At 42.9% G+C, this 20,897-nt stretch overlaps 3 protein-coding genes, 1 long non-coding RNA gene and 1 pseudogene across 13 annotated transcripts; 1 reads left to right on the top strand and 4 right to left on the bottom strand.

Moving 5' to 3' along the window:
- Nucleotides 1-265: 265 nt before the first annotated feature.
- On the bottom strand, nt 266-1,369 carry LOC116190404 (proliferating cell nuclear antigen-like). The gene is made up of 2 exons (XM_031520086.1): nt 637-1,369; nt 266-547 (listed from the first exon to the last, which is right to left on the bottom strand). The coding sequence occupies exons 1-2, from the start codon at nt 953-955 to the stop codon at nt 459-461; spliced, it is 408 nt and encodes a 135-aa protein (XP_031375946.1). The 5' UTR covers nt 956-1,369; the 3' UTR covers nt 266-458.
- Nucleotides 1,370-1,549: 180 nt separating this feature from the next.
- On the bottom strand, nt 1,550-3,656 carry LOC116190403 (protein GRAVITROPIC IN THE LIGHT 1-like). The gene is given in 4 exon segments (XM_031520085.1): nt 1,550-1,895; nt 1,898-2,551; nt 2,946-3,000; nt 3,003-3,656. Coding segments are annotated over 4 exon segments (1,455 nt in total). The 5' UTR covers nt 3,639-3,656; the 3' UTR covers nt 1,550-1,785.
- A 63-nt stretch (nt 3,657-3,719) lies between these two features.
- LOC116190406 lies at nt 3,720-13,236 on the bottom strand. Of its 9 annotated transcripts, none has more exons than XR_004152662.1 (8): nt 13,109-13,236; nt 12,614-12,982; nt 12,161-12,271; nt 11,959-12,061; nt 11,030-11,410; nt 7,803-10,476; nt 3,983-7,260; nt 3,720-3,843 (listed from the first exon to the last, which is right to left on the bottom strand). It is a non-coding gene; the product is annotated as an uncharacterized LOC116190406 (long non-coding RNA). The 9 variants fall into 9 exon arrangements; XR_004152663.1 differs by lacking the exon at nt 13,109-13,236 and adding an exon at nt 13,084-13,098; XR_004152665.1 differs by adding an exon at nt 12,416-12,499 and having other exon boundaries at nt 3,721-3,843; nt 12,155-12,271; nt 12,614-13,186.
- A 291-nt stretch (nt 13,237-13,527) lies between these two features.
- Nucleotides 13,528-16,422, top strand: LOC116190402 (annotated as a pseudogene).
- A 189-nt stretch (nt 16,423-16,611) lies between these two features.
- LOC116190401 (calmodulin-binding receptor-like cytoplasmic kinase 1) lies at nt 16,612-19,128 on the bottom strand. Of its 2 annotated transcripts, none has more exons than XM_031520083.1 (6): nt 18,739-19,128; nt 18,366-18,613; nt 18,096-18,264; nt 17,684-17,776; nt 17,294-17,592; nt 16,612-17,129 (listed from the first exon to the last, which is right to left on the bottom strand). In XM_031520083.1, exons 1-6 carry the CDS (start codon nt 18,983-18,985, stop codon nt 16,809-16,811), a joined length of 1,377 nt encoding a protein of 458 aa, XP_031375943.1. In that variant the 5' UTR covers nt 18,986-19,128; the 3' UTR covers nt 16,612-16,808. The 2 variants fall into 2 exon arrangements, with proteins under 2 accessions (XP_031375943.1, XP_031375944.1); XM_031520084.1 differs by having other exon boundaries at nt 17,684-17,773; nt 18,739-19,126.
- Nucleotides 19,129-20,897: the final 1,769 nt, after the last annotated feature.

Genomic DNA, 20,897 nt, shown 5'->3' with positions numbered 1-20,897 from the left:
CCGACAGTTAAATATAATCTTAGAGGAAATGATGACCAACACAACAAAGAAAAATCAACACTGCTTGACGCATCCAATCGACAGCCTTCCACAAACTTCGATTGTTGATTCATTAACTTCAGGCGATTTCTCAAGCAAAAAAGAGCTTACTTAAGCTCTCAGTTATGAATTTACAAGTGACACTCATGAAGTCTAAAATTTTTCAATGAGCTTCAGAGTCGCTTTCGAAAAGCATTTGGATTGAAAAATCACGAGCCAAGTCCCAAATAAACAACCTCCAGATTTTATTTTTTATTTTTGAATGATGATATAACATTGTGAACAAAGATCAAGATAATTACAGGGATAACTAGGATCGTGGAAAGCCATATTTGATGAATGTAGTCTGGATCAAAGGGAATCCCTAAGGCTCCACTCAACCAAACATATCAAAAACAACAACAGTTAACGAAATGAAATCAGCAACTAGAGCTGAGTAAGTGCAGCAGAATTAGCATCGATCGAGCAGCAACTCCAGAAACATCAGCAGCAAGGTAGCAGAAGAAGCCTAAGAATGACAACACATTTACTATTTTATGATGGGATTACAAGCTTCTCGATAGATAGAATCCGAAATGAAAGTCAAGAGGCACATACTTGGACTCTCGAACATGAAGGTGACGGTATCGCTGCCGTCGTCCGCTTTGATCGTGATGATGTCGTCATTTCCGGCGCATTTGAGCATCTTCGACATGTTATTGAGATTCATGCCCATGGAGATGTTCCTGTCGCACCGGTAGTGCTCGAAGCCCTCCGACCGGAGGAGGAGGGCGACGAGTGCCACGTGGCTCGAGTCCATGGCCTGAAGGGAGAAGCCGGTAGCGGAGCAGTCGAAGTTGGCATCGTTCACTAGGTCCTTTATGGAGTCGAGAACCTTCTTCAGGAGTGAACCTTGGACTAGCCGGAGCTCAAGCATCTTTCCTCTATCTCCGCCGGCCCGTCCGGTTGCTAGGGTTAGAGTTCTGAGAACGGCACTGTTTGACAACCGGGGAGGAAGTCCACTCCTCCCAGTGGCGGGAGATATGCTGCTTCTTTACCGCCACGTCGTCCGAGGGAAGCTACCGTCCTCTGCAGAGGGGCCTAACAGGTGAGCATGTAAGCCCGCAACTCTGGGCCACCTATGTTCAGGACCTAGATCTTGGGCCTCCCCGGTCCATCTCAATACATGCATGCTCCCAGCGTAAGCCCATAATCCTGGGTCGTCTACGTTTCTGACAGTTGGGCCTTGGGCCCAATATAGCGGGATGGTAGATTGGGCTTACCCCGGTCTATCTTGATATATATTATACATTCGTCCTCCTATCTCTCAAGCTTCCCTAATGTTGTCCCCCCGAACTTCCTATTTTTCCTGATAAGATCCCTCAACGCCGGCGAAGTTTTCCGAATTTCCTTTGCTCACATTCGCTTTTGTGCCCAAAGACCTGTGCAGACGTAAGTGGGATACAGCTTATCACTCGAAAATGGAAAACTAGAGACTGTTATTTTAACTGAGGGTCAAACTTCAAAGTCGTAACGAACTCGGGGTACTCGATTGAACAAATCAGAACAATTAGTAAGGAGGAAAATGCAGACCAAACTAAGAGACCATTTCAGCAGTATGCAACAAAACTCCCTCTTCCATCGTCCCTCTCTGATCATTTCCAACAGCGTCCTCCCTAAATTATCTAATACAAATAGTAAACTACGCTATGTCTGCATTTTTCCGTAAATGAAGCAGGGGTGAACGGAGCACAATTTTTTCTAATTTCACATCCTCGACACCAAATAAACTCTTGCTCTTATTACCGATCCATTCCCGAGCTTGAATCCGGGGCTGACGGGAAATCCGACAATATGACCAGCAGGAACCCTGCCATCTGAAATTTCACCACACTCTCCATGTACTGAGGGTGAAACTCGGCTCCTCTGCTAGCCTCGAACTGGTTCGGCGAAGGATCAAGTGAGAAAGCCAGCAAATGGAGCGACCAAACAGCCTTTGCCAGCCCCAGGAACTCCCGATAAAACTCGCTCCTCGGGTGGTTCCCATGTATTACTTGGTTCTGCTGATCCAAGTTTCCAAAAAGGGACCCCTCCATTTTTGGGTTAACAATCAAGAGGTACTTCTTTAAGCAGAACTGACCAAACTGGCAGGTGGGTAAGATCCCAAGAAGCTCAACAGGGTCCATTGACTTCATGTCACGATACTGAGTGAAACATTCTTGGTGGTATTGTTCAGGATTCAGGAGCGAGGAGAGACTGCCATCCATGTAGAATGTCTCGTGATCAAAGCCCTGGAAGATTTTGTGGGAGATGTAGGACTCAAGGGAGTACTTCACATGGTGAGTGCCAGTTTTGGAGGAGGTGTTTTTGGTGCCGCCAGCAGCAGAGGTGGCTTGAATAGAACGAATGGCGGCTGAAATGTCCCAGTGAGCAGAGCGCATGAGGGATAGTAGGATGGCAGTGAAGGACTTTAACGCTTCCTTCACTCGACTCATCGTAGCCTCAAACAGCTCTGGAGCGGGGGCTGCTATGACTGTCAAGGAAAAAGCAAACGTGAACCACAGCATCAGTATGCGAAGCAAACCGCGCAAAACTGAGCCTTAGGGATTGGTAAACTGGAACTGAATGCAACATTTGCTTGATGATTCCGGTGATGTGTAATTTGGTGCATAGAATTGAATAACTAGCAAATTTAGAAACAAATCACCCGCCCATGCCGACTAAATAATTCTATGCTCTCTATCTATTTCCATTAAGGGAAAGAACATACTAAGCACCAAAGATTTCTAATTTTTATCATTACTCTGGTGAATCTATAAAATATTCGGCTTGTTTACCAGTCAAGTATTATGTCACGAATACGAACTAAGACAGAAAAATCAATAACATTGCTAACAGCAGAATAAAGAAAGGCACGAACTACAGACCTTGACTAGGGCTGAGGGTGAGTTTCTTCTTTGAGAGGGACCTTCTTTTTTTGTATTACCCCCAAGATTTGTCACACTCCTCAGCTTCTCCCTCAAGTTCTCGACTTCAACTTCCCTCGCCTTCACCTCCCTCTTCAGCTCATCCACAGCTGCCTCGTATGGTGCAACCACCTCTCTTAGCCCAACTGCCCTGCCATCAATGCTTCTCCTTCCGCTAACACCGCCCCCATTCACGAGAATGCTCCTCCTGTATCTCTCCCTTAGCACCCCGAGCCTCTTCAGCTCCGCCACCACTGTCACATCAGCAGCCCTCATCTTCTCCGGGTCCCACGGGCAGTGCGCTTCCTGCAGGCCCACATAAGCCCTCTTCATCATCGACACTGCATCGAACACCTCGTTAAGCAAAACCTCCATCTCAACCGCTAGCCCCTCCATTCTTGATTCTCTCTTACTCTGCTCCAACGTCCTAACTCCTCCATTATTCTCTTCTTGCTGCGTTGCTTCCCGCTCTTCTTCTTCCTCCTCTGTATCCTGACCCTCTTCGAAGTGTTCCAAATCACGTTCCTCATCATCTTCATAGTACTTCCCATTCGCATAATCTGGGTCCCGCCGGACTGCACAGAGGGGATCCAGCAAGCACGAAGCTGAGACCCTTTGTATCAGATTGGAGAAATTCGACACCCTGCTGGCCATTTTCAGGTCCCTCCTTTCTTCTCACTACTGCTTCCCGGTAGAGAGATGGAAATGGAGATCATGCAATGCAGCTTTATAGCCGAAGCATTAACAGTGAACTGCAGCAGATTGGGGCATGAAAGTTAATATAATATTACCGGCTACCCCGTCCACCATACCATACATCTCAGCACACAGGACAAAAGGGTCCACATGCTGCTGGGTTCTGCAGGATAATTTAATCTCAACCTCAACCCACCGTTAAATGAATAAATAAATGGGGCATCATAAATCTGTCTATCTCTCCATCTATCAATGCAGTCGATTACATCGAATAAGAGAAAGGTGTGTCAGAAGAACCTCACCTTCCCTTGTGAGCTTGATGGATCGCAAGTGAATTTTTCTTTCTTCTTCTTCCGGATTGTGAGCAATAAGTTCTGGCCTTTTTTTTTTTTTTTTTTTTTTTTGCGGTCACTGTTACTGCTCAGACAGCTTCCTTCTCCTTCGGGCCAAGGCCAACACGCAGAAACCCCACCTACCTCGCCGAGGAAACCGCCATTAACGGGAGGGAGAGGAAGCAAAGGAAGGAAGTGAGGGCTTTGAAAGTCTGACTGAAAATTGGGGAGCAACAACTCCCAGTTGCATACCAATCATTCTCATTCATCATTCGTTGTTTGAGCAACTCAGGGGACACGTGTACGGTCGGATGAACGACTGGCTGTAAAGTTCAAACCTCAAGAGAGTTTGACTATAGGCTATAGCACAGAGGAAGTCACGTGATGGACAAGTCCCGTCACGTGAAGCGAACCAGCTAGTAGCTACTACAGTACTGCCCCCCATTGGATTGTCACTTCATCTAAAAGCAGGCTCATAGCATGAGTTTCCAATGCTCGGGTTGCTACTTTGGACCCGAGTCAATTCAGAGTCAGGCCAATCCATTGGACCCGATCTGGATTCAAAGCCAATCCAAATTCACAGAATTTGCAAAAATCAAATGCAGCCTAAGAATCAAAGAGAGGTCATACCGTCGGAACATGAATCACACCATTCTATTGCCACGCCATACTCTATTGCCAAATTATCATATATGGTTCCCAATTATATTATATGTGATAGCATATACTATATAGTACATGAAAAAAAGGGAAAGTGAAAATAAAAATCCGCCGAAGAATCTACTCCCTCCTCTGTATCAACAGAACCTGGACGTCCACATGGACTTCTGTATCTTCAAGAATCATGACCGAATCAAGTCCACTGGCTGGGAGTTGGCTCTTCAATTCGACCAGTATTAACACCAGCAACTATCGACTCAACTAACGCACTGCCCTCTGAAGGAGCAGCTGATCCAGGCTCCAGTGCCTCCGGAGCTTGGCCTTTTCTCATCTCAAGCTCATTCTGGCGGATAAACGAAAGCGAGCTATAAGAGGAAAAGATGCTGCATGGTGAGTATCCGCAAGAAAGGCATCCTCGTATCGCCCATGGAAGAATCTCTAACTGGAGAAGCCTCTGACTTAGAATGCCAAGCCATCCAATCATGTCGTCACCGGATGGCGATGGCGATGGCGAAGCTAGTGTCTCCTCCGTTTCAGCTGCCAAACATCCGCAGCGAATGTTTACTTACGAAGAGAGGAGTGAAGCTCATGCACAACGAAGAATTTCCTTCATTTATCGTATCTATCACGTGACAGCAGCACAGATCTAAAATAAAGTCAGCAACTTCGAACCAATTTTCCTGCTAAAAATATCTCCATTTTTTTTTTTTAATACCACCACCATTTCATTTGGATAAAAGCGAGCAGATATTTTATTCAAGTGTCAACATTAGTGGTCCCATGGCTGCAACCTTCCGTACACCCAACAGCTAACAAGCGCACAGAAATATCTAAGCAACAGCTAATAGGAGTCTCTCTATAAGTTCAACCAACATGGGACCTTCTATGCATCAAACCTTATCCCCAGTTGGAAACTAACAGAGAGGAGTACCTTAGGAAATCGATTGACACTAGAGAGATGGAATCCTTCAGGAGGCCTAACAGAAGCGATGTTCATTTATCGAGGGATGAAGAGGTGAAAGCAGAGGAGGAGACGAGAGATTACTTTGACGGTATCGCTCCCAAGCGCCATACCAAGCCGCGGAGGAGCGAGGATTCTTCCAACTATGTTGATGCACTGTCCAGTAATGGCGTTGACAATCCTACACCGGAGTTGGTGGAGTTCCAACGCCTCGAGGGTAGTACTCAGGTCTGTATACGTACCTTGGCATATAATCAAGTCTCTGTCAATGAATAGATTCAATGCGGGCATCTCATGTAAGCACAAATACGTACACTGAGCAATCATATACTCTGATAAGTCTGTTACCTTTCTATATTTGTCTGTAATCACGAGCACTGCATTAGTAACACTGTCGAAAAGTTTCATTATTATGTCGGCACATTGAATACGTGCTGGAATAATTCCAAATAAAAAAGTGCTACTAAACTACAACAATGCACAGCGAATAACAGCTTTACTGATACTAATCAGCTTCCATCTGTCAAACCATTGCCTGGATCTGCTTTTGGGACTTTTGAAAGCAGAAACTGAATTACAGTGGAAGCCAAGTGGAGGAGGAATTTATGGAGACTGCCTACTACAAGGATCTCAACAACGTTGACAAGCAACACCACCAGGTAGGTATAATTGGGTTCAACAACCTTTGCCAAAGTCATGATAATAATGAATAAAACCACACGGGGATACTAAGACCTTTCCCGACACCTACCTAATTTTCGAAATCTTTCCAGTTTATCCTTTTTTCTTTTACCTGAACCCAGAAGTTTTAGTGTTAATGCAAGACGATCTACCGGTTAATGCAGTTTCAATTAAGATTCCTGACCAGAACATTGTTAGCTTGAAAAAGCTCAGCTGTTTATCTTATCGATCTAGATAGGAATCAGAAAACGCATTAAATAAGGCAAAAGAGTTACATGTGTAATCAGGTAATGCAAATTGCGAGCAGAAATTAGAAGGTTGATTACACTAATCTATCTGCTTGTTTCATTTCAGACTGGAACCGGCTTTATAAAGGTGGATAATTCAAGTGATGGAAGTTTCAATCTCACACCTGATACTTCCACAGGACTTCATGCCTCCTGCAAGGGCAATCCAGCAACCAACGATTGGATTCCCTCCGCTGCTGACACGGTGAGCCAGAAATCTGCACCAGATCAGGATTTAATTGCCTCAGACAAGCCAAACAGGAGTGAAAATTGAGGTGGCTTGGTCATGTCTCCAAATATTCTGGACGAAGCACATTATTCCATGCATTTGACGTGGTTCATATTCAGTATTTGAAAGGAGTTATTGTCCAACTTATCCCCAGCCTACAGGGTCTAAGATATGGTAGCTACAACACCAATAGTATTGCCTCAGGTTGCACGGGTCACTTATCCCAAAAAAAAAAAAAAGAAGTTGCGCTGGTCAATGTGGAAGTGTTTCTTTTACTGTAAGATTACTACCTTTGAATAATCAATAAATGACCAAATAAATCTTCAATTCAGTCCCTGTTCCTCGGATTTTGTTTTGAACCATTTACCAATCACTAACAAGTAATCCCCAGTCCTACGGTTGACCCTGATCAAAGGGGCAATCCAACAACCTGTCAGCCGATCCATGCAAAATGCAGCTGAGATTAGAGATGAAACAACAGTGCTAATATATATTACTAGATCAGCCAGCAATTTTTATATCTAGTATTGACATCCTAAGTCCTCCGGACAAGGTTATCCAGAAGTACTTATTCAACAAAAAAAAAGAGTACTCCCAGCAATTAAGATTGTTTAAAGAAACCAATCCAAGTCCACAAACCTGTTCAAGGATGCCATTTTAAAAATCCCATGATCTGATGTCATCCAAATTATTCAATGTTTCCAAAGAAGTGGGAGGGAAAAGAGAAACAAATTGAAACTGCTATTTTGGTATTAAAACAAAAACCCTTCCGAGAGTAAACTATACACATATAATATCAAATTTGATTCTGTAGGACTGTGAGGAAGGATGACCAAAAACTGGCAAGAGGAAATTAAATGTGCTAATTGGGAAAATCTCGGAAGGAGTTGATGCTATTCGGTCCATCTAGCATAAAAAAGGGGGTAAAACGACAGATCTAGACAAACAAATTCAGATAACAATCCGTCTCACCTGGAAAATTATAGTCCGTCTGCCACTTGCAACTCATACAATGCCAGAGAACTCCCTGTATAGACTGCTTTCACTCAAAGCCTCAATGCACTGGATCCATGTAGATATCTTTATGTTTCCAACAACTGGAAATGGCTCCACATTACAGGTCACAGTACCTGCACTCAATATTCAATGAATACTGTATGAGAAACAACCTTTGGGAAAAGGAGATGAACATTTTGGCGACTTGAAGCAAAAAGATAACTCAATGTTTTGCAAGCCATCAATCCATGCATCAACTTCTGCCACGTAAACAGTTTCCATATTGACATCTGTAAAAAGACAGTTAGACTTGAAGCTCCTCAGGATTATAAAACTAGTTTGAATGCTTTTCAACATTATACGCGATCATAACTATTTTGCCCGATGAACATAAATATATGGGATCTCCTATAAAAGACTATTACATCCTTAACCGTATTACTAGGCTAGAGTCTATTAATAGAATGATACTCTCCAACAACTAGATGGATCACCATCCAAGGCAACACAGTTTCCTCTACTGGTCGTCAACATCATGGACCAGTGTATGTAGATGGAGTTAACCACGATAGACGTATCATGCTGCGAGTTCAGGACATACTGTCACAATGTAATTTGTAATTTCCAATAAAAGAAAATGTAGTACCTTTTAAGTATCATTGCCCTAAGCAAGAATTTGGCTATTGAAGAAACTGGAAAACCCTATATAGATTTCACAGCTGATGAAAATGGATAAGTAGTAACAAATAATTATTATGGAACACAAAGTACCTCAGAGTAACAGTGTCGTTTACCCATTTTATCAACAATTAAAGACAATGCATTTGAACATCAAAGACTAATAAATATCTCGTCCTGATTACACTCTTAGTAAATTGTTTGTATCATATAGTAACTACCACATGCCGCATCGACAGATAAACAGAGTCTTGTTTCCCAAGGTCGCGTTGATACTTTTATCCCATTACCTCTGAGCAAATAATCTCATCCTCATCATAGTCTTTCTGTAAATTGCTTGTATCAATATATCATAACTACCAGATGCCACATCGATGGAGAACCAAGTCTAGCTTTCCGAGGTCTGTTGATATATACTTTTACCCCATTATTCTTTAGCAAATATCTGCAGACTTATGCTAAGCAAGAACCTTTTTTACCATTGAATGACGTGGCAGGAGTCGATCAGACTTACTTGTCTATCAGACATATGTCATTCATCCTACTTGCGCTCTTATATTTGCTAATAATTGTGGTAAGGTGAGCTTGCTATTAGTAAATATCCCCGAAAAAATGTGAATACAAGGAAATTTTATTGATAAACTAGAAACCATTTGTAATTCTCGGCCATCACAAGCAACAAAAACAAAGAGGCAGTTCTTTGAAAGAACATAAGCCATCAAAACTAAAAGCAACATATAGTTTTTTCCCCTTCTGTTTTGGCAAGAAACATAATATTGTGTCTTGAGCCTTTCGAACACTTCCCTTTTATTCTAACATCAAAAAGGAAAGAGAATCTCAATATCAGAACAATACTGATGGAAGCAGAAAAATGATTTTGTTCGTTTAGAATGAAATACAGGCAGAAAGAGAAATAAACATGTGTAAGATGCATGTGACGTAAGACAGAGCCAGTGGCAAGAACTAACAATTTGTCATCAGATGGATCTGGAAAAGTTGGCGCATTCCATCCAAAAATACCACGTCCAAGTTCCGACAAAGGCATTGAATTATTAACATTTTGAATGCAAAAACTACTAATATTAAGATGCACCAATTCAACTTCTTGCAGAAAACTTACAGGCAAACACAAACATGGAAATGATGATGCAAGTCCAAGGACTGAGCATAGGAGTCTCATCTTTTAAGATGAGTACATAAAATGTTCACATTGGAAAATTTTGCATCAGAACAAAGCCCAAAAGAACCATTCTAACAATTTAAAAAAAGAAAAACCCAAAGAAGGTTATGATCATTCGCGAGTAGGAATCCCACTATTTAGTTCTACGCTAGCAACAGAAATACAAAAGAAATTTTAGGAAAAGGAAACTATAGGGTGCGTGCATTAAGACAGATATGCCAAAAAGGGCATCGTTTCAGCAGCTTCACAAACTTGCTAGGACTGGTCCACGCAACTCCTTCAGTGCTAAAGGTTATGTTCAACTATTCACTTCTAGAATATCTCTCCTATTTTTTTCTGCAAGATTCCAGAACTTCACAAACCATGATCAAATTTTCATAATTATCCTCAGACAAAGTCAGAATTGCAAAAAGTTCCAATATAACTCGGTTTGACATGGAACATATTTTTTCTGGAATAAAGCACTTAAAGTCAGCTGTACAGAAGAGAAATTTCACATAGCAGACAGAAGATCCGCCAAAATAAAAACACATAGCACATGGAAATCATTTTAAGAGAGACGAAGAAATCATCTAGACGCTCTCGCTATTCAAAAACTTCTCCTGCCGCTATGCATGTATCTTCCAATTTAATACCTGTAGATAATTTCCATGCGTAGCCATGAATGCCCCCTTGTTTTAGAATAAAATGAATAAACGACTTTCCATAGGTAATTGAAAATTTACCTTCTTCTTTATTAGCAGCTGAAATATGTTCAAGCGAGGTGCTAGAGGGAACATCAGCTTCATCATTCTGGCATACAAAATGAGAAGATTGCCCTGAATTCTGATTCAGAGGCGTCTCAGTTACAGATTCATCTAAGGCAAGTACAAGGGATCCAGGGTTGCTGCAACTTCCATTTATTGAACTAATCCTCCTCCTCTTACCAGTACTCTAATCCGCAATGAAATTAAGCATCCGGATCTAGTGGCTATGTCATAAACTAACTTTCAGCAATCTTTCATTCTTTTCACAGGACATCACCAGAAATGAAAAATATGCTCATAGATGCCCATCTTTCGGAATGAAAGAAGTTGCCACAAATCAGCAAAACAAGGTAACGAGGAACGGTCAGGATGATGAAGTGCTGATAAGAAGCTGAATTATTTTCTTCAGTTTGCCTTCCTCGCACCAGAATGATGGTCATGTACCTTTGATATGGGAAAGGAACATGATTGGAATATTATGTGTCCTCCATAGGAGGCAAAGGCTTTCTGAAGATGGACTGAAGCAGTAGAAGCTAGCAAAATGTGCAAAAATAGACTTATAACTTATTCTAAAGGTTCAAGTATGAGCGTGTGAATACCTCATTTAGTGGCATCTTTGCTCTAAGATCACTCTCATTTATTTGCTGCAATGACCTCAAAAAGCGAGGGCTGAGCTCTGAGGCACAGGCTCTGCTCCCTGTTTAATATCACAGAATTTCAGTAGGCAACTCCAAGTGGACTTGATTCAGTCATTATTCTAGAAGAGTACAAGGGTGACATGGACGTCCCAGGATTCTGTTGATACAGAGAAAATAGGAGATTCTTGGAGGTTTGATGAGTTAGCTGTGACTGGAAGATCAAACAAAAGGCTGAGAGCTAGGTTGTCAAGAAATTGGTGGTGAAAAAGATTGCTCCATAAACAGTGATCACCACCAAAGGCCACATCCCTGACGGTGCTGGAAAGTGTCTCAAAGTTAATCCTGCATTAACAGATATCAATTACATATAGTCAAAATACTAGTAACGCGTGCAATAGATGAGTATGCATGACTAGCACATCAAAGAAAAATGCATGAAAACAACATGCTTAGCCACTACATGTTACTTGACCTGCTAAGGTTGGCAATGTCAGCAGTTGCTTCCTTGTTTGAGAAATCATCCGATCAACGCAAACTTTAATAATTTTGGAAGGCTGAATTATGTATATTAAACTTTTTGTAGGTTTGAGAATGAAAATTTTAAATAAAGGAGAGGGTTATGCATATGCAAGCACCAAAATATATTAAAGACAAAGGTTTATGAATGAAAGTTAGTGGTGTGGAAGTGTAAATCTATAAGGAAAAATGAGTTGCTGCTTTGAAGGACAATCCTCAAGGAGAGGCGGTAATATAGTCAACTGTCGTATTTATGTTCTTTTCTCGAATATCAATCATAACTTAAGCAGATTCGCATGAAAATGTATCAATCCTCGTTCTCAAAGAGAACATCTTCAAATACAAAGTTCTAAGAAGATAATTCAACACCATACCATTACTGGCACTGAGACTGACAGCCAAAGTTTGAACTCTTTCCTCAATCAATGTGGAGTGTCTTGACAGAGAGGCATTAATCTGCTCGGAAGCGCTCATCATCTGTTCAAAATAAGCTTGATGAAAATAAGAACGTCATGCCTACAGAAATGACTGATTTGCTTCACCTAGAACATTCAAAATTTCAACAATCACCATTACCACCACCACTCGTGCAGGAAGCCAGAGAAAGTTGTCCAATCAAATAATATCCAACATGGAAACACGATTGCGGAGATGAAATGATCTAAGTCGGGGAAAGCAAAGAGACGCCTGCGAAAATCAAGGGTGTCTGTTTTCGGTATGTGGGTATAGAGATAGATCATAGAACAGCACAAGTAAAGAGAATGAAAATGACAGATAAGATAGGAAATGAAGAGGCAAAACGATTAAGCTTAGCACGCGACAATCATCTACCTGGGTGAAGAATTGATGAGAAAGATAAAGAGCGAGAAGTCATATTATATCATGATAATCATACATTACAGATAGCGTTCAAACCTGAGAAAGGCAGTAAAGATCACATAAATGAGGGATCACATCAACGAAAGCGAGCCCAGAATCGATGAGACCGTGAGAGAGAGAGAGAGAGAGAGAGAGAGAGAGATAGCTTACAAAGCCTGGGCTTCGGAACTAGCCATGATGCACAAGCACATGCTTGTAGCTAGCTGGAGACCCATACCCAGTGAGCGGAGGAGAATAGAGATAGTGCAAGGCGTCACTGTCGGCGAGGAGCTCCATGGTTGCAATGCCGGGTGAGGAAGGATCAATGCGGCCCCGCCCCCATTTGGCAGAATCACAAATTAATACGAAATCTGAAAGAGTAGCGGTATGGGGACTGATAGTGAATTGCAAGTACAGTAGCAGTAGTGGTATGGGGTGGGTGGGTTTTCTACACTGACGGGGCGTCGCGTTACACAGCTGGTAAAAACCGCCACGACCTCGCTCGACCTTCGCAGTTGCAGAATTCCGTCCTCAATTTCTCTGCCGAGAAAATGCGGAGCGACCGAGTGAGAAGAAAACGAGAAGGCAGAGTGAGAGCCATAGTGCGATCGATAGATAGATAGATAGATAGATAGATTCACAGTGTCAAGCAGATGGGAGCTCAACTCAAGGAGGGAAGGGAACCATCATGCATGAGCATGACAGACGAGCGCAGAGCACGCACTCCTTTTTTAGTCCACCTTTCCTATAAGAGTCCTTCCCATTCCATCCCCAAGTGGCTGAGTAATATTATAGCTGGTCGAGCAGCATCTTGAGCCCCATGCATGATTCGTGGATCATTATGCCGTGAGCGAGTGCAGTCAACGGCCCACCTCATCATTTTCTGGGCTAAACGTCAAACACCATGTCCAGTCCCACCACGGGCCCCCTGGTTATCGAGATGAGAAGAAATGGAGGGAGGCCCAAAAGCCTCTTCGCAGTTCATTACTAATCCATCCATCCATCCAACCAATGATCTCATGGCAACCAAGCCAATAGGAGCCCGCCACGTTAAATTAAAAGATCCATTATGGAAGGAGGCGTGGGGAGGGGATGGTGGAAGAACCCAGAAATTCCGCCCGACCACGAACGAAACCATTCGTTGAACTGAATTTGAATAAGCCCTTGGAGTCCAGAAGCTTCTCTCCTGTCTCTCCATCTCCATATTTAAAACGTGAGCCCTCTCTCGAAATTGCGGGATTTCGGTGGTTTTCCAGCTCAGTTCGACAGGGCTGTGTTGTCTTCTTCTTCTTCTTCTTCTTCTTCTTCTTCTTGTGATCGATAGGAAAGAGGGAGTGGGACGGGCATCCTCTTCTCTTCCAACGCCTACTTGTGTCGAGCTTCAATTGCTGTACGGTGTGTTTTCCACTTCCGTTCATCGGACTTGATTTGGAGCCGTGTGGTCAGTCTTCTAGATGAAGAAAGGCCGGCTTTTTCGGTTTCTTTTCATTTGAAAAGGCTTACTTTGGTTTGGTTCTTTGGGCGCGGTGACTGTATTGTTTCCGGGTTTTGATTAGATGTTTGGAATTTATAGGCGATGACTGTAGTGAATTGCCGAATTGAGAGTCTTGTTGTGTCTGCGGCTAGCTGATCTGATGGGGAGTTAACGTTTGACTATAGAGGGAATAAACAGACGGGTCAGCTAGAGAGAGGAGCTACCGAACCGTTATTTTGAGGTTGTGATTGTGATGAGCTTAATCGTGTCTTTTACGGGTCTCTGATCTCAAGTACCAAAATTGCGGCTTTCATTCTCTTATCATCGTATTGTTTGGAAACCATGGACGTGCTATTCCATTTCGCTTTGATTTGTAGACTTCTTGTGTTGTTGTGGTAATATGATGCTTGTGGATCTCAAGCTATGTCCTTTTCCTGGATGTATATAGATGTCTTACTCAAGTAGGTCAAGGTACTCTCGCTCCCCTTCTTACGGGAGCTACAGCCGGTCTGCCTCGATGTCAAGGTCGGTGTCCGGAGCAGATCAAGGTATATTACCTCTAACAAGAAAGTCTGTTTCTTTTTGTGTTGTTTTGGTCCTGTTTTCTGGGGCCTGTGTCTCTAACTATCAAGCTTGTGCATGATTTGTGGCGGCAGGAGCCTTTCAAGTGATGTTGAGAACCCTGGTAACAACCTGTATGTGACTGGTTTGTCCCCTCGGACTACAAAGAAAGAACTTGAGAAGCATTTCTCGAGTGAGGGAACGGTATGACTTCTTACCAGATCTTCCTGCCTGTGCTTTTCTCAACTTCTGGTGAATGCTCGAGCATGTGCATTTACTTTCCATGTCTTTATCTATTAGGTGGTGGATGTCCATCTTGTGGTTGATCCATGGACAAGGGAATCGCGAGGGTTTGGATTTGTAACGATGTCATCTATTGAGGAGGCTGAACGATGCATTAAGTACCTTGATCGTTCTGTCCTTGAAAGCCGAATTATTACCGTGGAGAAGGTATGAACTATGAAATTTTATTGATCCATCTGTTTCTTTGTAAAGAAGGCCTCTGATGCATTTCTTATATATAATAATAATGCTGTGATGCTTCACATTTATAGATTTTCTCTTCTTGGTTTCTGTGAGTTTGAAAGTTGTTTGGATCTTTCCACTTGAAGCTTGTTGTGGCAGCAGGTTAGCTCTTCATCAAACTACAAATACAACTAACCAAACAAATCAAAGTACTACACCGAATATCAGATCCTTGGGGTTGTATGCCCTGCATCTCTTTTTCCTTTCTGCATTAAATTAGATCCTTTCAGTTACAGTTGTCTTATCTTTTCCCTTCCATCTAACTTTTGCTTCTTCTGCTCCGTAATTCATCTGACTCTATTTAACCTATTGTGCTGTTGATCTTTTACTTTATCATATTCATGCCAGGCTCGCAGAAGGAGGGGACGTACCCCTACTCCAGGACGGTATTTGGGGCTGAGAACTGTCAGAGGTAATAACTGTCTCACTGCTTAGGCATTAATGGTTGTGGAGTTGCTGAATATATGGATTGGCAGGTTAAGTAATGTGCAGGACTCTCTAACTTCCGTATGGAAAGTTGGGATAGATTTCACCTATTCAAGCTCTAAATATGATCATAGTTTGACTTAAAATATCCCTTTATTTTATCTTTTCAGGGTGTCGGCGCTCTCCCAGTTATGATTCTTGCCGGCGATCCCCTAGCTATTCTCCATATAGTCGGAGCCGGAGCAGGTCTCCCTGCTATTCCTCTGATCGAAGTCGGAGCAGGTCTTACTCACCTTATTATAGCAGGAGTGGATCATACTCTCCTTACTACCGTCGCCGCAGGTCCTATTCACCTCGCTATGATCGGCGGAGTTATTACTATTACCGTGAGAGGTCCTACTCTTGTTCTCGCCCTCGTAGGTCACCAGTATACAGGCAGGACAGGTCCTGTTCTAGATATAGCTACAGGGATTATTCGCCAGATGAGCGGTACTATAAACGGACCAGAAGCAGGTACCGCTCAGTGTCTCGCAGCTACTCGCCTGGGAGGAGGGACTACTCCAGCAGCTACTCGCCAAGGCCGAGGAGGAGCTACTCTCCTAGTGTCTCTCCAAGGCCTAGGAGAAGCTCAAGGAGGAGTTATTCTAGCAGCACCTCTCCAAGTCCAAGGAGGAGCTCAAAAAGGAGTCGTGGCTCAAAGAGTCGCGGTCGGAGTGAGTCTCAGAGCCGCAGTGCAAGGGCTACTTCTAGGGTGGTTTCGAGATCTGTCACTCCTAGCTCGGCTTCTCCTTCTCCTTGAGCACCTGGGTGTTAGTATCAAAGTTAGGTGAATTACCCTGCTATGGGAGGATTAATGTAATTGAGGACTTGCTATCATGTGCTGCATATTGTGCTCTCCGAGTGATTGATGGATACATGTAGTACCAAAGTTCTGTTTATTATATAAACAAATAAATTAGTGACTGTTCTATGAAATAGCTATTTTCATTGCTTACTGCTGTTATGCTGGACTACCTCCGCCTCCTCTTCCCGGCAAGAGAATGGTTGTGACAGCTACGTTTGTCAGGTCAGATTTTGGCGGTCTCTGCGATACTAACATGCGATCCACTCATTTTGGCGATTTCTGTGATTCTAACATACGAAGTGTGGATTAGATTCTAACATACGAAGTGTGGATTGCAGCTGAGATGGTAAATGGTCTATGAGAAACAGATGAATTTGGATAACGAGGAACGAATTATAGAACTCGCACTTCTTATGAGGCCTGCATGGTTGCCCAGCTTTCTCAGAAGGCTGGAAAACCGAAGAAGGAAAAGAAAGAAAAAGGGGGAAAAAAAAAAGGCTCAGATCCAAACGAAAACTTTCAATCTAGTATCCCCATCAAGCAGAGACAAACTTATGGCTCTCTTCTTCAATGCCAAATGATGTATGTCGGTGGTCCTTAGCATCTCTATTTGGAAAATTTGCAGAATGATGAGAAGCCGATAGCAAGGCAGACGAAGTTCTCTCTTTGAACTCCTTGCGGATTCCCCATAAAATTTCCACGCATTTTCTCATGGGTGGTCTCGAATGTCTTGTAGGTGCCAGGCATTGCCGAGCCAGTTTCAGGACCTCTTCGTGGGCTGTGACTGATGCGGGATTTCTCCGTATCCTCCAGTCCATTGCAAGAACCGACTCTCTGTTCTTTAGCTTTTGCATTGCCTGCAAGTGTTTATAAGCAGAGATCATCACCATTCCCAAATGCTTGTCTATGGAGCCGAACAAGCTTGTCAAAAGAAAGGCATTAGACATAGGACTGATGCGGCTTTCGACGGGAGAAGCAAAACAATGTGAGAGAAGCGTCGAGGCTTGGATGGAACTCTCACCCATTTTATGGTAGTCCTCTCATGCAATGGTCTTTTAGACTCGATAGGGTGTCTTCCTGTCATCATTTCCACGAGCAGCACCCCAAAAGAGTAAACATCGCTTTTTGGGGAAAGTTGATATGTCCTCAGGTACTCCGGATCCACATAACCTGTTGACCCTTTTATTTGAGTGGAAATATGAGTCGCATCAGAGCCTTCTGTAGCCGACCGTGCGAACCCAAAGTCGGCCACTTTAGCCCTCAGCTTCTCAGTAATTAAGATGTTCGATGCCTTTATATCTCTGTGGATGATTGGAGGATCTGTCAAAAGAAAAAGCAAAATTTGAAGTGTGCAGGAGCTTAAGCATAATGCTTTTCTGGGTTTTATTTGTGGATGGAGTTCTTGGATTACCTGTGTATGTGTGAAGGTAAGTGACTGCATGAGCCACATCAATAGCAATGTCCAGCCGTTCCGCCATCTCGAGTCCATTTCCACGAACACCTGCTTCACTAAAAGAATTCAGTTCCCAAGCTTGGATAACAGTAATATTGTAACTGATTAATAACCATCCACAACATGCAGAACAGATAACAGATTTCAAAGTAGCCTCTACTCATATGACTGACCAACGCCTGAAGTCGGATCACTATTCTTCGAGTCCATCTTTACTACATATTATTATCTAGTTGTCAATTACTGGAGTGGAGAAACTGTCATTTCACTTTTAATTATTAATATACTCTTGATCTTCTTCATGCAATCCATAAAGCAATGAAGATGTTCCCAATGCTTGGCGTATAGAAATAGAAAGAGCACAACATACCATCGAGGTGCTCCCTAAGCGTTCCATTACTGACATATTCGACCACCATAACTCTTTCATCACCGTGCTCTAGGTACCCATATAGTCTCACCAAATTCAGATGCTCAATCTGTGATAAGGTAAGCACTTCGTTCTTGAAATCAGATGAAGTTCGCTGATCGTATATGTTCTGCCGGAGAACACCAATGAAATAGTTAAATAAGCAATCTCCAGCCCCGTTTCCTACTGAAAATTGAAACCACAGCACTGAGGTGCGAAGAATTCTTTTACCTTTCTGGCACGCTTGACGGCAACAGGAGAACCATTCTTGAGCTTCCCCTTGTACACTGTTCCAAACCCACCTTCCCCGGTCACGTTCGCCGAGGAGAAATTCTCGGTCGCCTTCAGAACCTCTTCAAAGGAGAAGTTCGATGATCCCACAGGCCCACTCGCAGCAGTTGAAGTCGAGCTTGCGGAAAAGGAAGGTCTTAGCTTTGACAAGCTCCTCGGATTGCTTCCGGTCGAAGCATCTGTGGAAGCTGCAAATTTGTGTTCAAAATCATTAGAACTAAGTAATAAACTGTACGAAATGCAAGTTTTGAAGCTGATAACGCGTCCTGTGAGTCAAGATTGACCGTATGTGTGATTTCAAGCAATCACTTACAAGAAACTGCAGTGACTTGATCATTTTTGCTTCCCGATTCAGCTATGGATCCTTCCGGAGGAGTCCTCTTCCGCCGAAGCAGAAAGATCGCAAACAGCCCGGAAGCTTTCTTGGTTGCAAGCTTGAAGTAATCAGCAAATGATCGATTTTTCCGATTTGGGACCGTCGAACGGTGAAGATCGGAGGTGGGATTCCCACGACCCGGCCGCTGGTTCGGGTTGTTCGTGGCGGTTGGTGGTGTCCTCATCTTCTAGCGGAGCTTATTACGTTCGCTGTCGCATCTCTGATATTCATTGGGTTGTCTGATGTTCCTTCCCATTATTGATAGAAGTAAACGGTTTTTGTTTTGTTGCAGAGATGGGAATTCATCCTTATATGCTCGAATAAATTAGTGAGGTTTCTTCTCACAGACGGACCATTTCAAGACATATAACCAAGTCTTCCAATTCGATGTTCTGTTTTACGTGAGTAGAATCGAAGACTTCACTCGGATTGATTGCCATTTCCCCTCCGTTATGATTTAAAAAGTTAAAAAGATTAAAATTGAGAAACCGAGTCAAATTGACAACAATGTCAACGAATACAGGATAATAAAGAGAATAAGAAGCTGACAAAATATATCCTGAAACATAGACTTTACATCAAATTAAACCTTAAAATTTTTTTTACATCACATAATCCTTTGATAGTTGAAAAATATGTATGAAAAGCCCCTCCATCAGCCTCCCATTAAAAAGGACGAAATGCTCCTAATGACATTTTTTATTGTTTCATGCCTTTTTTTATTCTTTCTGTTTCTTTTTTTCCTCTACCATTACTTATAATGTTATTTTAACAAAAAATGAAAACCCAAACAAAAAGTCTTCTGGAAATTACACAGAGAGAGATAAAGAGAGGCTAGGTGGGGAAGGAGAAGGTCGGCGATGGGGCGCCCCGGTGGTCACCGCGCCCCCCCCCCCCCCCAATGGGACCCTAGCGGAGTGGTAATCCCTTTGGCCGTCTTCCTTCAAGGTTACAACCATGTGTCACGGCTACAAAGGAAGAACTCGACTCGGAACCGAGGACAACATGCAGTTAGGAGATGTGAGATACATTGAGCTCAAGATGACAGTATGTTGAATTCTGGAAAAGAGAGAGAGATAGAGGTTTGTTTTGTGCAGGGAAGATGGAGTCGGCGGTGGCCGTTGGAGTGCCCTTATTGCTCCTCTCTCTCTTCAATTTCTTTTCGGTGGCTTCTCTCTTTAATTTTTTGCATAGTAGAGTGCTCCGCTTCGAGATCTTCTCAACTTCCAGGCTAAGCTGGGATCCCTTTTTGCACCCCTACTATTTCATTCTCAACTCAAATCTTGCTTCTTTCTTCTTTGTTTATGAACATTTGTCTCAGTATACCTTTACCCTACCCTACTTGTGCAATTGGGTGTTGTTGCCATGGGATTGGGGGTGAGAGAGTTGGGGTTGTTACAGGGAGGCAGCGATGGCAGAAGTCACTCAAGATCCCGCTTTATCCCATTGACCAGTCCAAGCTCGATTTGGCCATTTACGGGTCTGACAAGCTAGACACAAATCTCAACTAGGTCAAAGGTAGGTGCAGGGCAGTGCTAATGGGGATGATGGTGGAGGCACTCGGTGACAATTTTGCAACGCTTGTAGAGATGACCGATTCAATTGGAAGTACAATTTGGCTTGCATTTATTAAACAAAAATTCTTTGATAGTGATCTTCTGAGAGGAGAGGAGAGGAGAGGAGAACGACGATATTTATCCATCGGAGTGATCGCCGAAGCTCTTAGGAGTCGCCAGAGCTCTCCCATGGATGGGAGGGCGGAGGGCGAAGGGCGTAGCCAACTTGACTCCCAATCCATCCTCCTCTCTTTGACTTAAATGGGAGAGAGAGAGAGAAAGAAATAGTAGATATATATAAAGTAATGGAAGAGATTTAAAAAAAAAGAATAAAAAAAGATAGGAAATAATAAAAAATGTTACTTTTTACCTGTTAAGAGATTATGTGATGTAAAATATTTTTCAAGGTCAATTTGATGTAAAGTTCATCCGTCAAAACCCAAGATTTGCGCACTACAGCCCCATGCTTTGGATGTCTCTGACCCCAATCCTACCGTAATTAAGGGACGCAAATAGAGCTTCCTTTTAAGTAGTAGTAAT

Source organism: Punica granatum, unplaced genomic scaffold (assembly GCF_007655135.1).
Source record: "Punica granatum isolate Tunisia-2019 unplaced genomic scaffold, ASM765513v2 Contig00432, whole genome shotgun sequence".
Taxonomy (NCBI): domain Eukaryota; kingdom Viridiplantae; phylum Streptophyta; class Magnoliopsida; order Myrtales; family Lythraceae; genus Punica; species Punica granatum.
Note: the sequence above shows the minus strand (reverse complement) of the source record. Positions and strands in the feature narration are given on the sequence as shown.